A 16430-nucleotide genomic window follows, 5' to 3' on the forward strand; every position below is an offset into this window, starting at 1 on the left:
GTTGTATTTGTATAAGGTTCTGGACATTTTTATGCCTTGAATAGGGTAGGTTAAATTTAAGATCTTATAAAATATATATATTCTTACATGAGCAGCTGAGTCGATTTAGCGATTCCCATCTAAACATATGTTTCCCCGTATATATGCAAACAAGTCCCTTTTTACGCTATCAATCTGAAATGTTGCACATGTTTTTCTCTACACAAGAATATGCTCATTTGTCGAAATCGTCATCATCGGTTCACTATAGCATATAGCTGTCATATAAATTGACTGATTGAAAGCAAGTCCTTGTATGGAAAACTTCTTTATTTAACAAGATATCTGCAAAAAAATTGGCACAGACTATTTTCGAACTTTGGGCTATCTTTTCTGAAGAAACTGTTTAGATCGGACTAGTATAGCATATAGCTGTCATACAAATTTGATGATTGGATTCAAGTGCTTGTATGAAAAGGGTTCTAGTCTGACGAGATAATTTATCGAAATTTGGCACAAATTATTTTCTAAGACAGTGCTATGATCTCAGAAGAAATTGTTCAGATCGGACTAGTATAACATATAGCTGACATACAAACCGAACCATAAAAGTCAAATTCTTATGTCACAATTTTTTTATTGGACAAGATATTTTTTTGAAATTTGGCACAGATCATTTTTCTTGGAAAGGCTATAATCTCAGAAGAAATTATTCAGATCAGACGACTATAGCATATAGCTACCATACAAACTGACTGACCGAGATCAATATAAAGCTCGTTTTATACTCTTTAATGCTATAAGAATTACAACTGTGGATGGTATTATAGCTTCGGCTGCATCAAAGTTAGCTGTATTTTCTAGTTTTGTTGTATAATTGTGAGTTTTTTGTGTTTGTTTTAAGGACATTGTCCTTATTTGCACTGCGATTATATGTATAGCTACTAATATGTGTGTATATATAGTATAAGTATGTGTATATATGAATGTATATGTAAATATGTATATAAGTACAATCATATACTATATATCTATGCACGAACAAATGTATGTGCATGCATATATCCATATTTATTCATTTCAAAGCATTACAAGGACATTTATCATATCCTCAAGTAGACAGGCAGACGCATGCTAGCGCGCACACACACCCAAACACATGCAAACAAATTCAAAACGACTAAATATATTTATATAGCCGCAATAGAATGAAATAAAGTCAAGCACAGCCAAAGCAATGTAAAGCAATGCGACAAAGCACTCAAAACGAAGCATAAAGCACAAACACGATTGGTAAAGGACGAAAGTTAATTTTTTGCACTGCCGCTTTTGTTATTATTTTGCGAAAATCTTCGTTTTTTACGGCTTCGCTGGTCGCTATTGTCCTTTTTTTGTCTAACATTTATGACATTTCGGCAGGCGCTCGTGCGGCGCGCTTTCCAAATAGCGTAACTTGGTAAAATATTTATATAGCTAAATGTATGCCGAAGTTTATGCTTTTCTTTTTCACTTTGACCACAACCGTAAAGGCTTAAGGCGCACGCCTACATGTTAAGTACACAATTTTCTGCTATTACTTGTATTTATTTACATTTTTTTCTTGCGCGCGCCCGCATTACCACGTTGTTTACTTAGCTTCTGGCCGGCGCTGAAAGTTGTGCGGTAGCCTGCATAATTCGAAATAGATAAGCGCATACTGTTTGTTATACATAAATATATATGCATAAATACATAATATACAAAACAATACCATATATATACTGTTATATTGCTATATTGTCGCTTTACGTCCGCTTTGCCCAGTGCGCGCGTAAAAGTATGCTTCTCCACACCAGCAAACGCTGTCATTTTTCGCAGTGTAGTCGATGTAAAAAGGGTTGCCTGAATTTATTTGCGCCTCATTATCATTTTCATAAGATTAGTTAATTTTATTGCTATCCTTCCACGCGCCAACTTATCGTCCTTTCTTGCCTTAATGTCAACTTTTGTGAAAAATGTGCGCTGTAAGTAGGGTTTACTTGCGCTGTATCCTGTTAGCGTTCGGTTTTATGTTACCATCTTTAAGGAGGTCACGCTGTATGCGCACACATGCCACAGCGTATACGAAAAATAATGTATTTTTCTTGGTAATTTTTCTTTAGAAATATTACTTAATTGAAAAGCAAAGGCAATGACCGTCCTGATTGACAATTAAGCTACATAATTTGACTGCAATATGAGTACGGTGCGCAAAGTTGGATGTGAATGGAAGGAGTGGGGTGAAAAATAAGTTATAGCAAGAGTTTGGCTACCTGGAGTACATTTGAGGCTTAATGTTGAAATGTCCACATTCAAAGTTAGAAAATATATTTTATATGAAGTTTTTAGTTTTAAGTTGATTTTGGAACGATTTTCTACTGCATTTAAAGCCTACTATTAGGCGCTTTTACTTCTTTATATTAGCCAGTGAGCCTAAAGGTATGCTAATATGAAATTTCGCTGTCCAAGGAGAACTACATTTTCCTTGCTTGCTTTTGGTTGTGAGATATTTTTTTACTTTCAAAGGGTTAGGCACAGTTTTGCAAATAAAAGGTCTAACAAATCTTTAAAGATCTCACAAAAAAGTTAGTTTATCAAATGCATAAAATATACCAAAAAATAATAGAAGTGTCAAAAAAATGTAATTCTACAGGAAGCTTTAAAGGTTAAACGAAAAGCTCAGCCAAATGAGCCTAAAAGTATGCAATATCAGGTGAAAATAAAAGTAAAAACTCAAAGAGAAGGTTTTCAGGGAACATTAGAAGAATATTGGTTTGGTTTTAAGACTATTCTTTTGGGTTAAAGAGCTATAAGGTCAGGTGCGGAGTTTTGCGGAGTATAACAAATCTTTAAAGATCTCGTAGAAGAGTCAGTTTAAGGCTTAGATCTTATCAAACACACTTCTAAGGTTAAGAGAAAAGAAGGTTAGACAAATCTGTCAAAAGGTCAAATTGGAGCTCAGAGTCTCATATTCTATCAAAAATAAAAAAAGAGCAAAGAGGGCTTTCTATATTAACCAATGGGTCTAAAGGCACTCTAATACCAGGTGGAAGCGCAAGTAGAAACTCAGAAAGCCAATGAGCCTAAAAGCTTGCGACTACAAGGTGAAGGTACGTAGTAGAAACTCAGAAAGCCAAAGAGCCTAAAAGCATGCTGATTCCAGGTGAAACCACAAGCAGAAATTCAGAAAGGCAATGAGCCTAAACGTATGCTAATACTAGGTAAAAGTACGTAGTATAAACTCAGAGAGGAGGTTTTCAGGGAACTCTGGAAGCACATTAGTTTGATTTTTAAACCTTTTTCTTGCTATTAATTGGTTTTTTCTGAAATTTTTTTTTTTGAAGCGGCTTTTCATTAAAAAAATAAATGAAAGTAATGCACTTTTGAGACTTTGATGTTGTTTAGTAAGCGGTGATAAAGAAGTTTCTGCTTAAAATTAGCTTAAATAAAAAAAAAAAAATAATTGTTGTAGTTGAACACTCGCAATGATGAAAGAACTCGTCAAATGCTTTTCTTTGTTTTATTAATGATGGCTTCCCAGGAAAACAATTTTTTTTTTTTAATTTTTAGCTATATATCTCAAACAGGAAACAAAACTTAAATTTAATTAATTCTAACAAAACTCTTTTTTTACAAAAATACAACAACTTTCACTCACACACACATAAAAAGCTTAGATAAAAAGCCCGCTTTTCAGCGCAACGCTTATGAAAAGTATGTCAAAATATGCGCATATAACGCCAAGTGTAAGCGCTAAGCTGCTCAGCAGTATAGAAGAGAAAACGACATGCGACATGCTCATCGCTAAATGCACAAAATGGCGAAAGGCATGCCACACATGTGTCGCGCATACGCCACGTACGCCCAGCGCTGAATCGAAATGTAACCATAGCAGTGCATAGGTATGCCAGTGCATACAAACACATATATACAAAAATTTATGTTTGCATGTGCCTTGCATCTATGCATTTTCAATATCTTGCCGCTGCTAACGTCACAGCGGCGCTCAGCTGCACACGCTACTTACGGCGGCAATGTGAAGAATGTACAAAAAATGCCGCTGCAAATTCGCCAATGCAAGCGAATCAGCGCAAAACAAAATCTGCTACATGTTAGCGTAACAACAAAAGCAAAAACAAATGCAAAAACAGCAGAATCTATTTACGTGCGCTTCAATTTTGTGGCTTGGATTTTGCTGGCTTGTTGGCTCTAAAAGCTTTCACTGCTTGGCAGCATGAGTGGCATGTGGAAGCGGAGGGGCGTCGGTGGGAGTGAGCAACTTCTTCAACAGACGCTAGAATTAGTAAGGTTGGGCGCAGCACGTCGAACTTAGAACTACAGTTGATGCCCACTGCAGTGGCTGTCAAAGCTGGGTTTTTGCTACTGATGCGCTCGTTTATTTTTATACCCTCAAAAGGGCCTCAGTTTTTTGAGTTATCGACCTGAAATTTTGCATATGTTCTTTTCTTTCCCAAAAAAGTGATTATTTGTTATAAACACCGATATCTACTATAGCATATAGCTGTCATACAAACTGATTGATCCAAATCAAATGCTTGTATGGAAACCTCTTTTACTTTTCAAGATACCTTCACAAAATTTGACATAAAGTATTGCTTTAAGCAACGGTAAAATGTCTGAAAATATTTTTTGGATCGGTTCAATTTAGCATATAGCTGCCATACAAACTGACTGGTCTAAATGAAATCCATGTATGAAAAATTTTTTGTTTCACCAAGAAATCTACTCAAAATTCTACAGCAATTATCGGACAAGTCTTGGCTACAATCTCCGCTAAAATTTTTCAGATCGGTGTACTATAACATATAGCTTCCTTACAATTTAACTGATCAAAATCAGTATAAAGCTTCTGTGTGCGCTCGATTCCTATAAGAAATGCGCCTGTAAAGAGTATTATATGTAGCTTCGAAGATAAATATTTTCTTGTTTGCTGTTGTTGTTTCTAATTTTTTTTTTAGTCTAAAAAGTGCCGAAGCCAATCCTGCTAAAATATCTACATATGTGTGAGGATTTTTTCTCATATATTAGTATGTTGCTTGCAGCTTTTTGCGCTACAGACTCGTCTAACTGCTAGCTCGCTTGTTTTTGCTTTTGTTGCTATTTTCTTGCTACGAATAAATGTCAATTTCGAATCCCGGCGCGCTTATGGCCGCTTCAGGAATGCACACTCTCTTTATACTAGTTGAAAGCGCTTGCTTGTGTATGTATATATGTGCTCTGTGTATGTCCTGCTTATACATATGTATATACGCATACATACAAACAGCTTTTTGCTTTTCGACTTCTTCGCTCCTCGTGTTGTCGCAAATTTTCGGTTGATTTTTAGGGCTTTTGACTTTTCAAAGTTTCCTTTTACCTTTTACACACACTTACACTCACATATACATGCACATTCTACTGTTTTGTTTACTTAGTATCCGTTACGCAGTGGCTACCTTTTTGCGTGCCTCCATGGTGGTTTATATTTGACTTGACTTGATTCTAGTTGGCTTAGAAAGTTAGTTTGCAAAGGCAAAGAAATCCATCTAAGCCGCAGCAGCTTTCCATTTGTCAACAACTTTGTGGCTATGGAACTCAGCGTGGTTAGTATACATATATACATACATACATGTGTAAATAAGGAAAATCTCTCTCATATAATTTTTTAGTCAATACATAGTGTCTACTCATAAGTAATTTCTAGGGAGGTTGTCATATATGTTATATATTATATACGAATAGATAAATATATATGTATATATATATATATATGTATGTGTGTTGTTGTATTTATGCATAAACATTAAAATTTACCTTCCAAAAGATATCGAACTGAAAGTAAATAAAGCAAAATGAAACAAAAATTGAGTACTCAAATCAACAAGTGGAAATGTAAATGATAAAAAAGGTTTATAGTATCAACTAAATCATATAAAATATTAGCTTATAATTTAATATAACATAATAGCATACATGAAAAGGTAAAAAATAAATATAAAGGTTGTCATAGCAACTGAAATTGTATGTTAATATTTAACTTTTGGAACTCGATGATTGATCGGTTTGTGGTAGTTATATAAACAATAAAGTATTTTGACATAAAACATTGCATTTTTGATCGAAATAATACATTAAATAAAAATTAAATTTTTAAATGAATTTTTTTTAAATAATAAATACTAATAACTCATAAATTAAAAATAAATATATTGTTAAACACAAAAGTATGTTATTTTTACCGTATGATTTAGCAATGACTGCCGTCTCTCTAGTATTTATTTCACTTTTCAATAAAAATCAAATGGTATTATATTTCATATAGGAACAAAGAGAAGGGAAGAGCACCCCAGTTACCAGAACGAAGCGGCACAGCTAGATGAACTCTTCGGAGTAATCAGGAGCTACCGCAGAAACTGGCTCATCGCAGAAGATGAGAAAAGGCGGGGATATCAAACCACAGAGTTAATAACCTTTACGCGACACGACAAGCCCTGTGGAGCCTAGAGAAACAGTGAATGAGAAGAATGGCTAGTGGCTAAAATTCTTTCCTAAAAAATCAAGGAAGATCCACACAAACGAAGGAACGGTATGGAAAGCACACATAAACATAAAAGAGACAACAAGGAAGGAATATAACTGCAAATCAGAGAGCAAATAATATGCCCAAACTAAAATCAGAGGACGTGATCATAAAGTCAACGGAAAGAAATAGTTACGCCGAGGTAAATCTTAAAGAAACACAGGTTAAGATCAAAGGGATCCGCAAAACAAGAGCCGGGGCTCTACTATTAGAGCTGCAGAAGGGACTGTCCACAAAAACCAGTTTCTGCGTGGCACTCAAGACCATCCTTCAAGAATCTACTGTGGCCAACCTTAAATCAAAGGTTACTATAGAGGTTAGAGACCGAATAATACTGAAAAAACTCGACGTTCGAGAAAAGCCACCTGCCGATGCCAAAATGGATGAGCTCATAAAAGCACCCTTCTTCACACAAGAAAAAAAAGAATATTGAGACACAGAACAATCTCAAAGATTTCCGCAAATACTCCAGTTTACTCTTGAAGACCTGCAGCTAGCCACTGACAAGCTCAGGGCCAACAAATCACCCGTCCTGGACGGAATCCCAGGTGAAATCCTGAAAATAATCGCTGCAGAGCGATCAGCAGTATTACTAAACATGTACAGGGTCTGCCTCGAAGTCAGAATATTCGCTGAACCCCGGAAAAAGCAACGGCTATTGCTAAATAGTAAAAGAAAAGGAGATCCCAACTTGGCATCAGTATACCGTTCACTATGCATGCTCGATACAGCGGGAAAACTCTATGAAAGGCTACTTAAACTCAGACTCAAAGCGGCTATCAACGAAGCTGAAGGACTCTCCCCTAGACAACACGTCTTTACACCCGACAGATCAACTCTAGGAGCTATAAAATGTTTCATTGAAAGTATAGAAGCCGCACAGTAGAGATGGTTTAAATAGAAAAGAATAAAGTTGCTGGTGACTTTAAATGTTCAAAACGCCTTCAACAGCACTACATAGTTGAATATGATCAACGCTCTCGAAAAAAAAAGCTTTAAAATACCCGCCCACCTCAGGGCTGTGGTGCCGAGCTACCATAGTAACAGAAAACTGCTGTATCAAACTGTAGAGGGATCACGACAGAAACCAGTAGAACATCAGCTATGACTCTATAATAAAACTCGAAATGCCAGACGAATCGTAATGTAATGGACGATATTGCAGCAGTAATTATTGCACGAGACACAGAGGAAACGCAAAGAAAGCTTAATCAGGTCATGATAAGAATGCAAGCATGACTAGACTCCTACAAATTGCAGCTCATTATTGAAAAAGAAAATTGCTATTGCTTAAAAAAATTTTAACTCAAAAAAAAAATAAAAAAAATAACAAATATTATGAAAATTACCCAAAAACTCACAAAAACTCAAAATGAACTAAAATAGTTTAATATGCTACCTTCTCCATCACTAAAATACCACCAATCTAGCACACAATGTCTGCAAAAGGATAAGCGCCTAAAAGTCTACCACGTTTTAACAAGAGTATGCCAATATATTTTAATTTTCGAAGGTCAATAATGGCGCTGCCAACACAATAGTGAGCCTAATTTGTTAGCCTATAAAATATATAAGTAAACATATGTAAATAAAAGAAGTTGTATTTTGCTGCTTTGAAATTTTTTGAGTTATCAAACTAAAAAAAAAAGCTTGGAATGCAGCAGTTGTTAGCACCATAAAATGTTTATGAGCAAACTTTTTAATTGTAAAGCAACATAAAACGCACACGCACACATTATTAGCCAGCATTAGATAAAACTTTCTAATTTTTTTTTCCAAAATTTGTTTTTTTTTCTTTGCTGTCTGCTTGATTCATCGCTGATCGCCGCGCTGTATTGATGACTTTACAATTTTCCATACAACATTTTTGTTGTTATCATTATTATTATCCATTTTTCACTTTTAAGTTTAATGTGTCAAAGTGTGCAGAAAGATTAGGTTTGTACAACAATGCTTATTGTTGTTGTTTACACAGGATAATCAAGCTGAAACTGTACTTAAGTATATTGTAAGTTGTTGGTGTCGAACACTTTGCTAATGTGGCACTTTTGGTTGGACATTTGACTGACGATTATATTGATGGCGCCGTCATACTTTACGGTTTGCTTTTGCAATGAAGCTTTAATGCCCTATACAATAGAATTTGACTTACAAGAATTTGATTTTGATTGGTCAGTTTGTACAGCAGCAGTATATATGCTATAGTAATTCGATTTGAATTTGTTTTTGGGAGATTGTAGTGTGGTTTTGGAGAATAATCTCTGCAGAATTTTGTGGCGATATCTTGTCAAATAAAAAAGTTTTTCCTAAAAGAACTTGATTTTGATTGGTCAGTTTGTATGGCAGCTATATGCTATAGTGGTCCGATCTGAATTTTTTTCTTGGAGATTGTAGTATTGTCTTAGAAAATAATTTCTACCGAATTTTGTGATGATACTTTGACAAACAAAAAAGTTTTTCTTTTAAGAACTTGATTTTGATTGCGCAATTTGTATGACAGCTATATACTATAGTGATCCGATTTGAAAGTTTTTTTTTGGAGATTGTTGTGTTGTCTTGAAAATTAATCTCTTCCGAATTTCGTGACGATATCTCATCAAATAAAAGAGTTTTCCTTACAAGCACTATATTTTAATGGCTCAGTTTGTATGGCAGCTATATGCTATAGTGGTCCGATACCGGCCGTTCTGACAAATAATCAGCATTTTGGTAAGGAAAGCACGTGAGCAAAATTCCAGATCGATATCTGAAAAATTTCAGAACTAGTCCACGTATATAAAGACAGGCGGATATGGCTAAATTGACTAAGCTCGTCACGCTGATCATTTATATTTGTACTATGTACATATATATGTGTATATATAATTTATATGATCTCTGACGTTTCCTTCTGGTTGTTGTTTAGGGTATAATAATAACAAATACTTCAAGAGAGCAACTTATCGCAGCAGCTATCGGTCAAACGAAGTCACAAGTTGAGAGCTTAAAGACGAAATGTTATGCTAAGCGGTGCTGAAGGGGCAAGTAGAATACTTTTTGTGTGTTTGCAACTTTTTTCTTCTACAACAATAACAAAAATGTATGCTGTTGAGAGTTGTCAGGCTTGAATTTTGGTTGAACTATGACGCGATACATTTCGTAAGCTGCAAGGATGTGCGTGTGAGACGCAAAGAGAGGCGGCGGAAAGCCCCACTGCCCATCGCCGCTTCATAAAATATTTATGTTTGTAAGTTTTTTTTTGTTTGCGAACTTATTGAACTTCTTGCACCACCGCCACAGCAAGCATATGTTGAATAATGAAATCGGGCAACGCGCGACAGCTTTCTTTTATATACGCAAGGTGCGTGGGCAGCAGTCCACTTGATATTTTTTGCACTTTTTTATTTCTTTATGCTTTGTTTTTGTTTCGTTCATTGCCAAAGTAGAGTAATAAAGTGTAAAAAATTTTAGTTTCAAGTTCAAAACTTCCGAGAAACTTTCACATAGCCACACAGCGCTGAATGCGTACCATCAATGTGCAGCGCTGTGTTCATGATACTTGGTGCTTGCGAGCGGACGTAGCGCTGGCAACAAATCGCCAAAAGTGGCTTAATAGTAAATTGCAAAAACAACTACAAATAAACAATAATACAAGTAGTGACACTGAGGAAATGCGCAACTTTTGGCTGGCATTTTTTGGGCGGCGAAAGATTTTAGTTGTGGAAAAATTTGGCTGTTGTTGTTGCAAATTTTTTTGGCGTTGTATTGTAGTATTTTTTTTTTTTTTGCTTTCGCTTTTAGTTTCGCCAAGTTTTACGATACTCTTATGGCTTTGTGCTTGTTGGCGAAGTGTTTTTCCCGGATTTTTTCATAGTTTGCAGCAACTTTGACCAAGCTCTTCTGTTTTACTGACCTCTCGTCATGCTGTTTGTTGTTGAGGTTTTTTTTATTTGCAACGAAAATTCGTCACAGCGGTAGCTTGAGTAGTTTTGTTTCTGTTATATTCTTTAACTCTGTTGTTGTTGTTGTACGTTTAATTTTGTTGTTGTTGCATTTTTGTTTCGTTGTTGTTGTATTTTTTTATTTTTTTTTAATTATATTTTTGTTGCATTTTTATATTGTTGTTGTTGTTTTTTATTTTGTTGCTGTTGTTTTTTTATTTGTTTCGCAGCTGTTTTTCTTGCCTATTCTACTACATAGCTCTAGTTTTTGCATTTTTGTTGTTGTACTTTTTTGTTATTGTTATATTTGTTCTATGGTTTTTTGTCAACATTCTTTTTTATTTAGTTGTTGTTGTATTTTTTTGTTTGTTGTTGTCTCTGTATTTCTTCCTTTTCTATTTTATAACTCTAGTTTTTGCATTTTTTGTTGTAATTATGTTTGCTGTTGTTGTTTTTGTTGTTGGATTTGTTTTATTCATTTGTTGTTGCATTTTTATTATTTTCTATTCTTCTTATTTTCCTTTTTCGCTTTGCAGTTTCGGTTTTTTCGTGCTTCCGTCGCCACTTGAAAACTTCTTGCCATCTCCCGCTCATGCCTTGCATTTTCTGCCTCGTATTTTTCATCTCCTTATTTTTCGATTTTTGTTCGATTTTCAGCCATCACTCTTCTCACTCCACTCGTGGCGGATCGTTTTTATTAATTTGCTATACATTAACTCCCAGCACGCGCGCACCAAAAGTTTGCCATGCTCTGAAGAATACTTAATCCTGTCGCCCGCATTTGCTCTCGTTCACTTTTTTGTTGTAACCTTTGTTTTTTTTTTGCTTTGCCATCGCTCTTTTATTGCCAAACTTTATAGTTGTTGTTTCGAATTTTCTTTGCACTTTTCAATCAATAGCGCTTTTGACCGCTTTCAGTTGGTTAATTTTCGCTTGACTAACTGATTTCGGCGCAACGATAGCGCCCCGGATTTGTTGTACGAAAGATTTTCAAAACTTTGCACGAGTTTTGCATAGAGTTTGAAGTGTATACAATTTACGGAGCGCACAAACTCTCGCGTGCTCTTGCTCTAGCAATTATGGTTTTTAACTTTTTTATGTACTTTCTTTTTGCTTTTACTTTCCATGCTCCATTTTTAATCGCTTTGCCTTTTTAGTTCAGTTCAACTTCACACTCTCACGCGGCAGCCACTGAATTTTGCATAATCTAACCTAATCCGTCTAGTACCCACCTGCGCTCGGCAGTCGCACTCGCGGTCCCAACTTCCGCCAAATTACACTTTCAACATTTTATTTTCGATATTTTATGCTGCCGCTCGCCACTCAACATTTATCCACCCGCTGAGCGTGCCACCGCTTGCTGCCATTTATTTACTTAGACCATAGATCCATTTTGTGTGCTTTGAATTTGAATTTATTTTAGCCAAAAACTTTTCATCTTCAACAACTCTCACTGCCTGTATGTGAGTGAGAGTGCTTGCCGGTCCAGCCATTACTCACTGCGCTCCCCACTCCCGCACACTGCGTTCCCCACACCCACTCACTCGTACTCGCAGCGCTCCCCACTCCTACTCATTCGTACTCACTCCTATTCACTCTTACTCCCTGCTATTCACTACTTCTCATTACGTTCTTTTGCGGTTTTCTATACTTTTTTTTGCGTAATTTAACAAAAGTCGAAACTCTTCGCAGCTCTTCGTCTCATGGTTGCATAACAGCCGCGTAGTTTCAAGGATTTTCTTTTGTTTGCTATCTTGTTCCCACGCCCAGCGCCTTACCGATACGATAACGCTCCACTCTCAGCATGTGCATATATACTTGTAGTCCATGTTCGCTACTCCCTCTCCCCACTTGTGTCTATCTAGTTTAGTTTGTGTAACCGCCAATTAAAATGAGTTGATGACTTTAACTTGTTGGGCAAATTACACTCTGCCATATGTTGTACTGAACTTTCTTCGCCCGCCCGCATATAAGTTTTATGAAAACGCTCTCCAAATTGCATTTCGAAAACACAATCAGTGGCAAGTGTTCGTGCGCCGCTTGGCTTGAGCGTGTTGGAGCCGGCGTCTAATTGCGGTTAAGTGCCCGAAAATGGGCGCACATTTGCTCCAATTTCTTTAATTGGAAATTATTGATTGGCCGAAATACTAATCCAGTACCGAAGTACGAAGCTAATAGCAGCCACTGTCAGTGGTTAATGTTCTAAGCGAATATCTGGCAAGTTAGTGGAAAAGTCAGCAGGTGTTGAAAGCAGGCTCAGAGTTCCAATAGACAACATTTTAGCGCACATCAGAAAGAAGCGCCAAAAGTTTACTAAACAACTTACAGATCTTTCAATTTATTTGAAGAAAAAGAATCATATGCTCTTCGCTTACTCGGTGCTACAGAGATCAATATAATTCAAATAGTCACAAAAGAAAACTAGAACTTAGTATACCTTCATCTATGCTCAATTACTTGTTACAAAAAGGTTAGTAACAGGTAAGGAGTAACATTTCTCACTCTCTCTCTCTGTCCCACCATATGCATCGTCACGTAAGTGTTTCTAGTTATCTTTGGAGCATTCAATAACATTTCTACAAAATCTTTTCTGTATCGAGTCAATAGGTGCTATACTCGTACAATGTTGGGTTAGAATCTTCTTGATATCTAGAAGAATAAGAACAAAAAAATTGCCAAAGAAATGTGTATAGGCACTGTGCAGGGTGAAGTGCTAACTCCGTTTTTATGGAAATTAGCGGTGAATAAACTGTTAAAGGAGTTGGATGGCAAAGTGTCCAAGATAGTGGGAAATACAGACGACATCGCCATCTTAATAATGACCAAAACTCCCATCACAGTGGGTAGTCTTGGACAGCAAACAGCAGTGGAAGCACCATGTGGGTGAAAGAGTAAGAAAGGCCAGCAATACAGCTTATGCGCGTAGGTAGACGCTCGAGGCAACCTGGAGTCTTTTTCCGTCTCTCATGTACGGGTGCAACGATTGTAAGATCAGTTCTGACCTACACGGACTTGACGTAAAGGCATGATAGCTTCAGACAACACATTTATAAGGATGGCTAGAAAATGGAGGACGGAGTAGGTGCGGGGATATACATACTATCCAGATTTAGACTTAATGAAGCCTTTTAAGCTGCCGTGCCACGGTAGTATATTTCAAGAGAGGTTTTTGTTATTATGAAAGCCGCGGAGCTAACCTCTAATGCATTTGCAGACAACTCCAGAGTAAATATCTAAGTGGATAGTCAAGCAGTAATAAAGGATTTAACCCCGTTTCGCATAACGATCAGAGTTGCTTTGGAAAGCAGGGCAGCAGTAGAAAGTGTTGCCAGAACTAAAGAACTTCCCCCGACTGAGTGCCTTGTCACAAAGGCATCGAGCGCAATGAAATGGATCTTGGACAATCTGATGTCTATACAACGATCTGGACAAGAGCATGGCAAGGAAAATCATTACACGATGGAATGATCGACCTAACCGTAAAGAATCGAAGCTGGTTCTGACTAGAAGATTTTTTCTTAAGATAAGAAAGAATTTTAAATTTGTATGGAGTTTTAGTAAAAAACGATATTTACCCGACTGTCAAAAGCTTGATACATTGATGGAAAGAAATAGGTCACAAATTCCTCAGGAATAAAAAATGTTCTTAGGAAAAACAATTTAGAACTTGAATGCAGAACTTATAAATCAATGCCAAAAGTATATTAAAATATTATTCCTCTCAATCAAACGTTTATTGAAGTAAAAACGTAAGATACCCATATAGTATATCATATATATCCCATCATATATCTTCAGGCTCTGTTAACAGCTTTTTTCGTATTGAAACCTTCGGACTTTCTAAAATTGGGTTTACTTGTGAAAGTTTAGGAACGAAACTGTCGGAAAGAATACTCATACATAGGGCTATTAAAAGGTTTCAACTTTTTTGAAAACCAGACTATTGCTAAGGATCGACTTTTGAATATTTTGGGGAGAAATTCTTCAGAAAAGTATTCAAATTTTGTATCGACGATATAATAATGACCTAGATACACCTTTCGGTTGTAAAAAATTAACTTTTTAGTTTAATTCTACACAGTTTAGCTCTATATAAAACTTTTATAATTTTTTTTATAATTTTCGTTTTTTGAAATCTACTGATCTAGAGTACTTTTGTACTTTTTGTAATTAATATCCACATTTAATGGCAGAGAGAATAATGACGCAGAAAAATTTATGAATTCCAGTGATATGATCCAGGTTATTTAGAAAGTTTCAAAGCCTAGTTAAAACAATTTTTTTGCGGAAAATTTTTCAAAATATTACGAAAAGTAGTTCTTCATTTTGTACTCACCATTTTCTTCTTCGATGTTGCGCGTCATTGTCGATGGACTGGTGCGTGCACGTGACGAATGCGTGCAATGGCTGGCGAGTATGCAGGCTAGAACTATGCAGAGTGACCAGAAGGGTGCGGAGATTTGCGAGGACATCTTGGCAGTTATGAAATTTGGATAGCGTAGAATTGAAGGTTATGCTAGTAGTTGCTTAGATTTTGGGTTAACAGTGTGTAATTGCACGATTTGTCTAATTTTCTATATATTTTTTGCAAACTTATTTAGCAGCAAACATAAGCGGTAGAGTATTATGACAAGAATTTGTGGTTTATAACTTCTGGGGATTTGCATATGCCACACATGCACAATATTTTATGCCACAATATATTGCTGTGCATTTTATTTTGACTCTCACTTAAAAACCGTCACCGTTAAGCGTTAATCTTTTGCACATTTTCACAATTTCGTGTTTACTGTTATATGTTTTTCTCACAATTTTATAATTCACACTTCTTTTAAACACACGCGCTGTATCCTAGGAACGGCAGCTTCCGGCTTAAGACGTCCGTATGTATTTATGAGTACATCGCTTATGATTTTATTATTATAGACGCGTGGCTAGAGCTGGAAGTAGAAAAAATAATAAATTTTTAATGTAGAAAATATATTGGCGAAGAAATATGGTTAAGAGTTATGAAAATTTATAGGAAATGCTTTTAGTTTTGTGCTGTTGACTAAGAATAATGGCAAATATTTATACAAAAAGTGTTTTGAAAGTTATAAAATATGAAATATGTATATGTATATGTAAATACACATATTTTTTTCATTAAAACTTTAGTATTTGTTATTTTTATTCTATTAAATGTGACAAAATGGCATTAAAGGCTCTGTAGAAGTAAGTGTTGGCCACGCTGAATGTATTTATTAGCACTGTTAGTAATATTCGATAACAAATTCTACCAAAAAATATTTTTTAATTTATTTTTAGAAGCTTAATATATTTTTAGTTTCATAATTGTTTTCAATTTTCTATTAGCTAACCCAATTCCTACAGGAAACTTTAGTTAGGCTTTTCACACCCAAATTAATTGCATACTTTTAGGGTGACCATGCTCTCAAGGCTGGTATACATATATTGTTTGCTTTAATTTTTAGTTGGATGTCACTGTATGCAATTGGCTATAGAAAACAAGTGTGAAAATATTTAAACTGCAGAACAGTTTGAAAACTTTGGTAATCTATTTTCGTGATATGCATATCCATCGTTTATTGAATGCTCGTCGTTGATATCTTTTGTAATTTTATGAAAATATCAATTATAGAAAAAATAATAGGTGTAGTTACAGTCCACCTTTGAAGCATTTATGGTATGTTTTTTTAGTACATATTATATATATTAGTATATATTATATATATTATACAAAACAACATAGCAATTAATTTTCGAACATTTTTAAATCGAGTTATACTTTAAACGAAAACTATTAAAGTTAGATAAGCACAAAAATATATAAAATAAGTATTAGACAGACAGATAGTTATTAATTGATGTTCGCACCGTGATTTTAGATCTACTGTGCCCACGCCTCTCTCAACACGATTGACATAGCGCCA

General features: G+C 35.5%; 1 protein-coding gene across 7 annotated transcripts in view; it reads right to left on the reverse strand.

The window, feature by feature from the left end:
* The window catches only part of LOC105226929 (neural cell adhesion molecule 2), a 263927-nt gene that overhangs the window by 230586 nt on the left and 16911 nt on the right, over positions 1–16430 (reverse strand). For 6 of the 7 annotated variants that reach the window (XM_049453357.1, XM_049453362.1, XM_049453358.1 and 3 more), the window contains exons 2-3: positions 14834–15437; positions 5812–5829 (exon numbers count right to left, since the gene is read on the reverse strand). In XM_049453357.1, coding sequence (XP_049309314.1) covers positions 5812–5829; positions 14834–14969 — 154 coding nt within the window. In that variant the 5' untranslated portion in view covers positions 14970–15437. The remainder of the gene's footprint in view (positions 1–5811; positions 5830–14833; positions 15438–16430) is intronic. The other variant, XM_049453359.1, reaches the window with a different exon arrangement.

Source organism: Bactrocera dorsalis, chromosome 3 (assembly GCF_023373825.1).
Source record: "Bactrocera dorsalis isolate Fly_Bdor chromosome 3, ASM2337382v1, whole genome shotgun sequence".
NCBI classification, from domain to species: domain Eukaryota; kingdom Metazoa; phylum Arthropoda; class Insecta; order Diptera; family Tephritidae; genus Bactrocera; species Bactrocera dorsalis.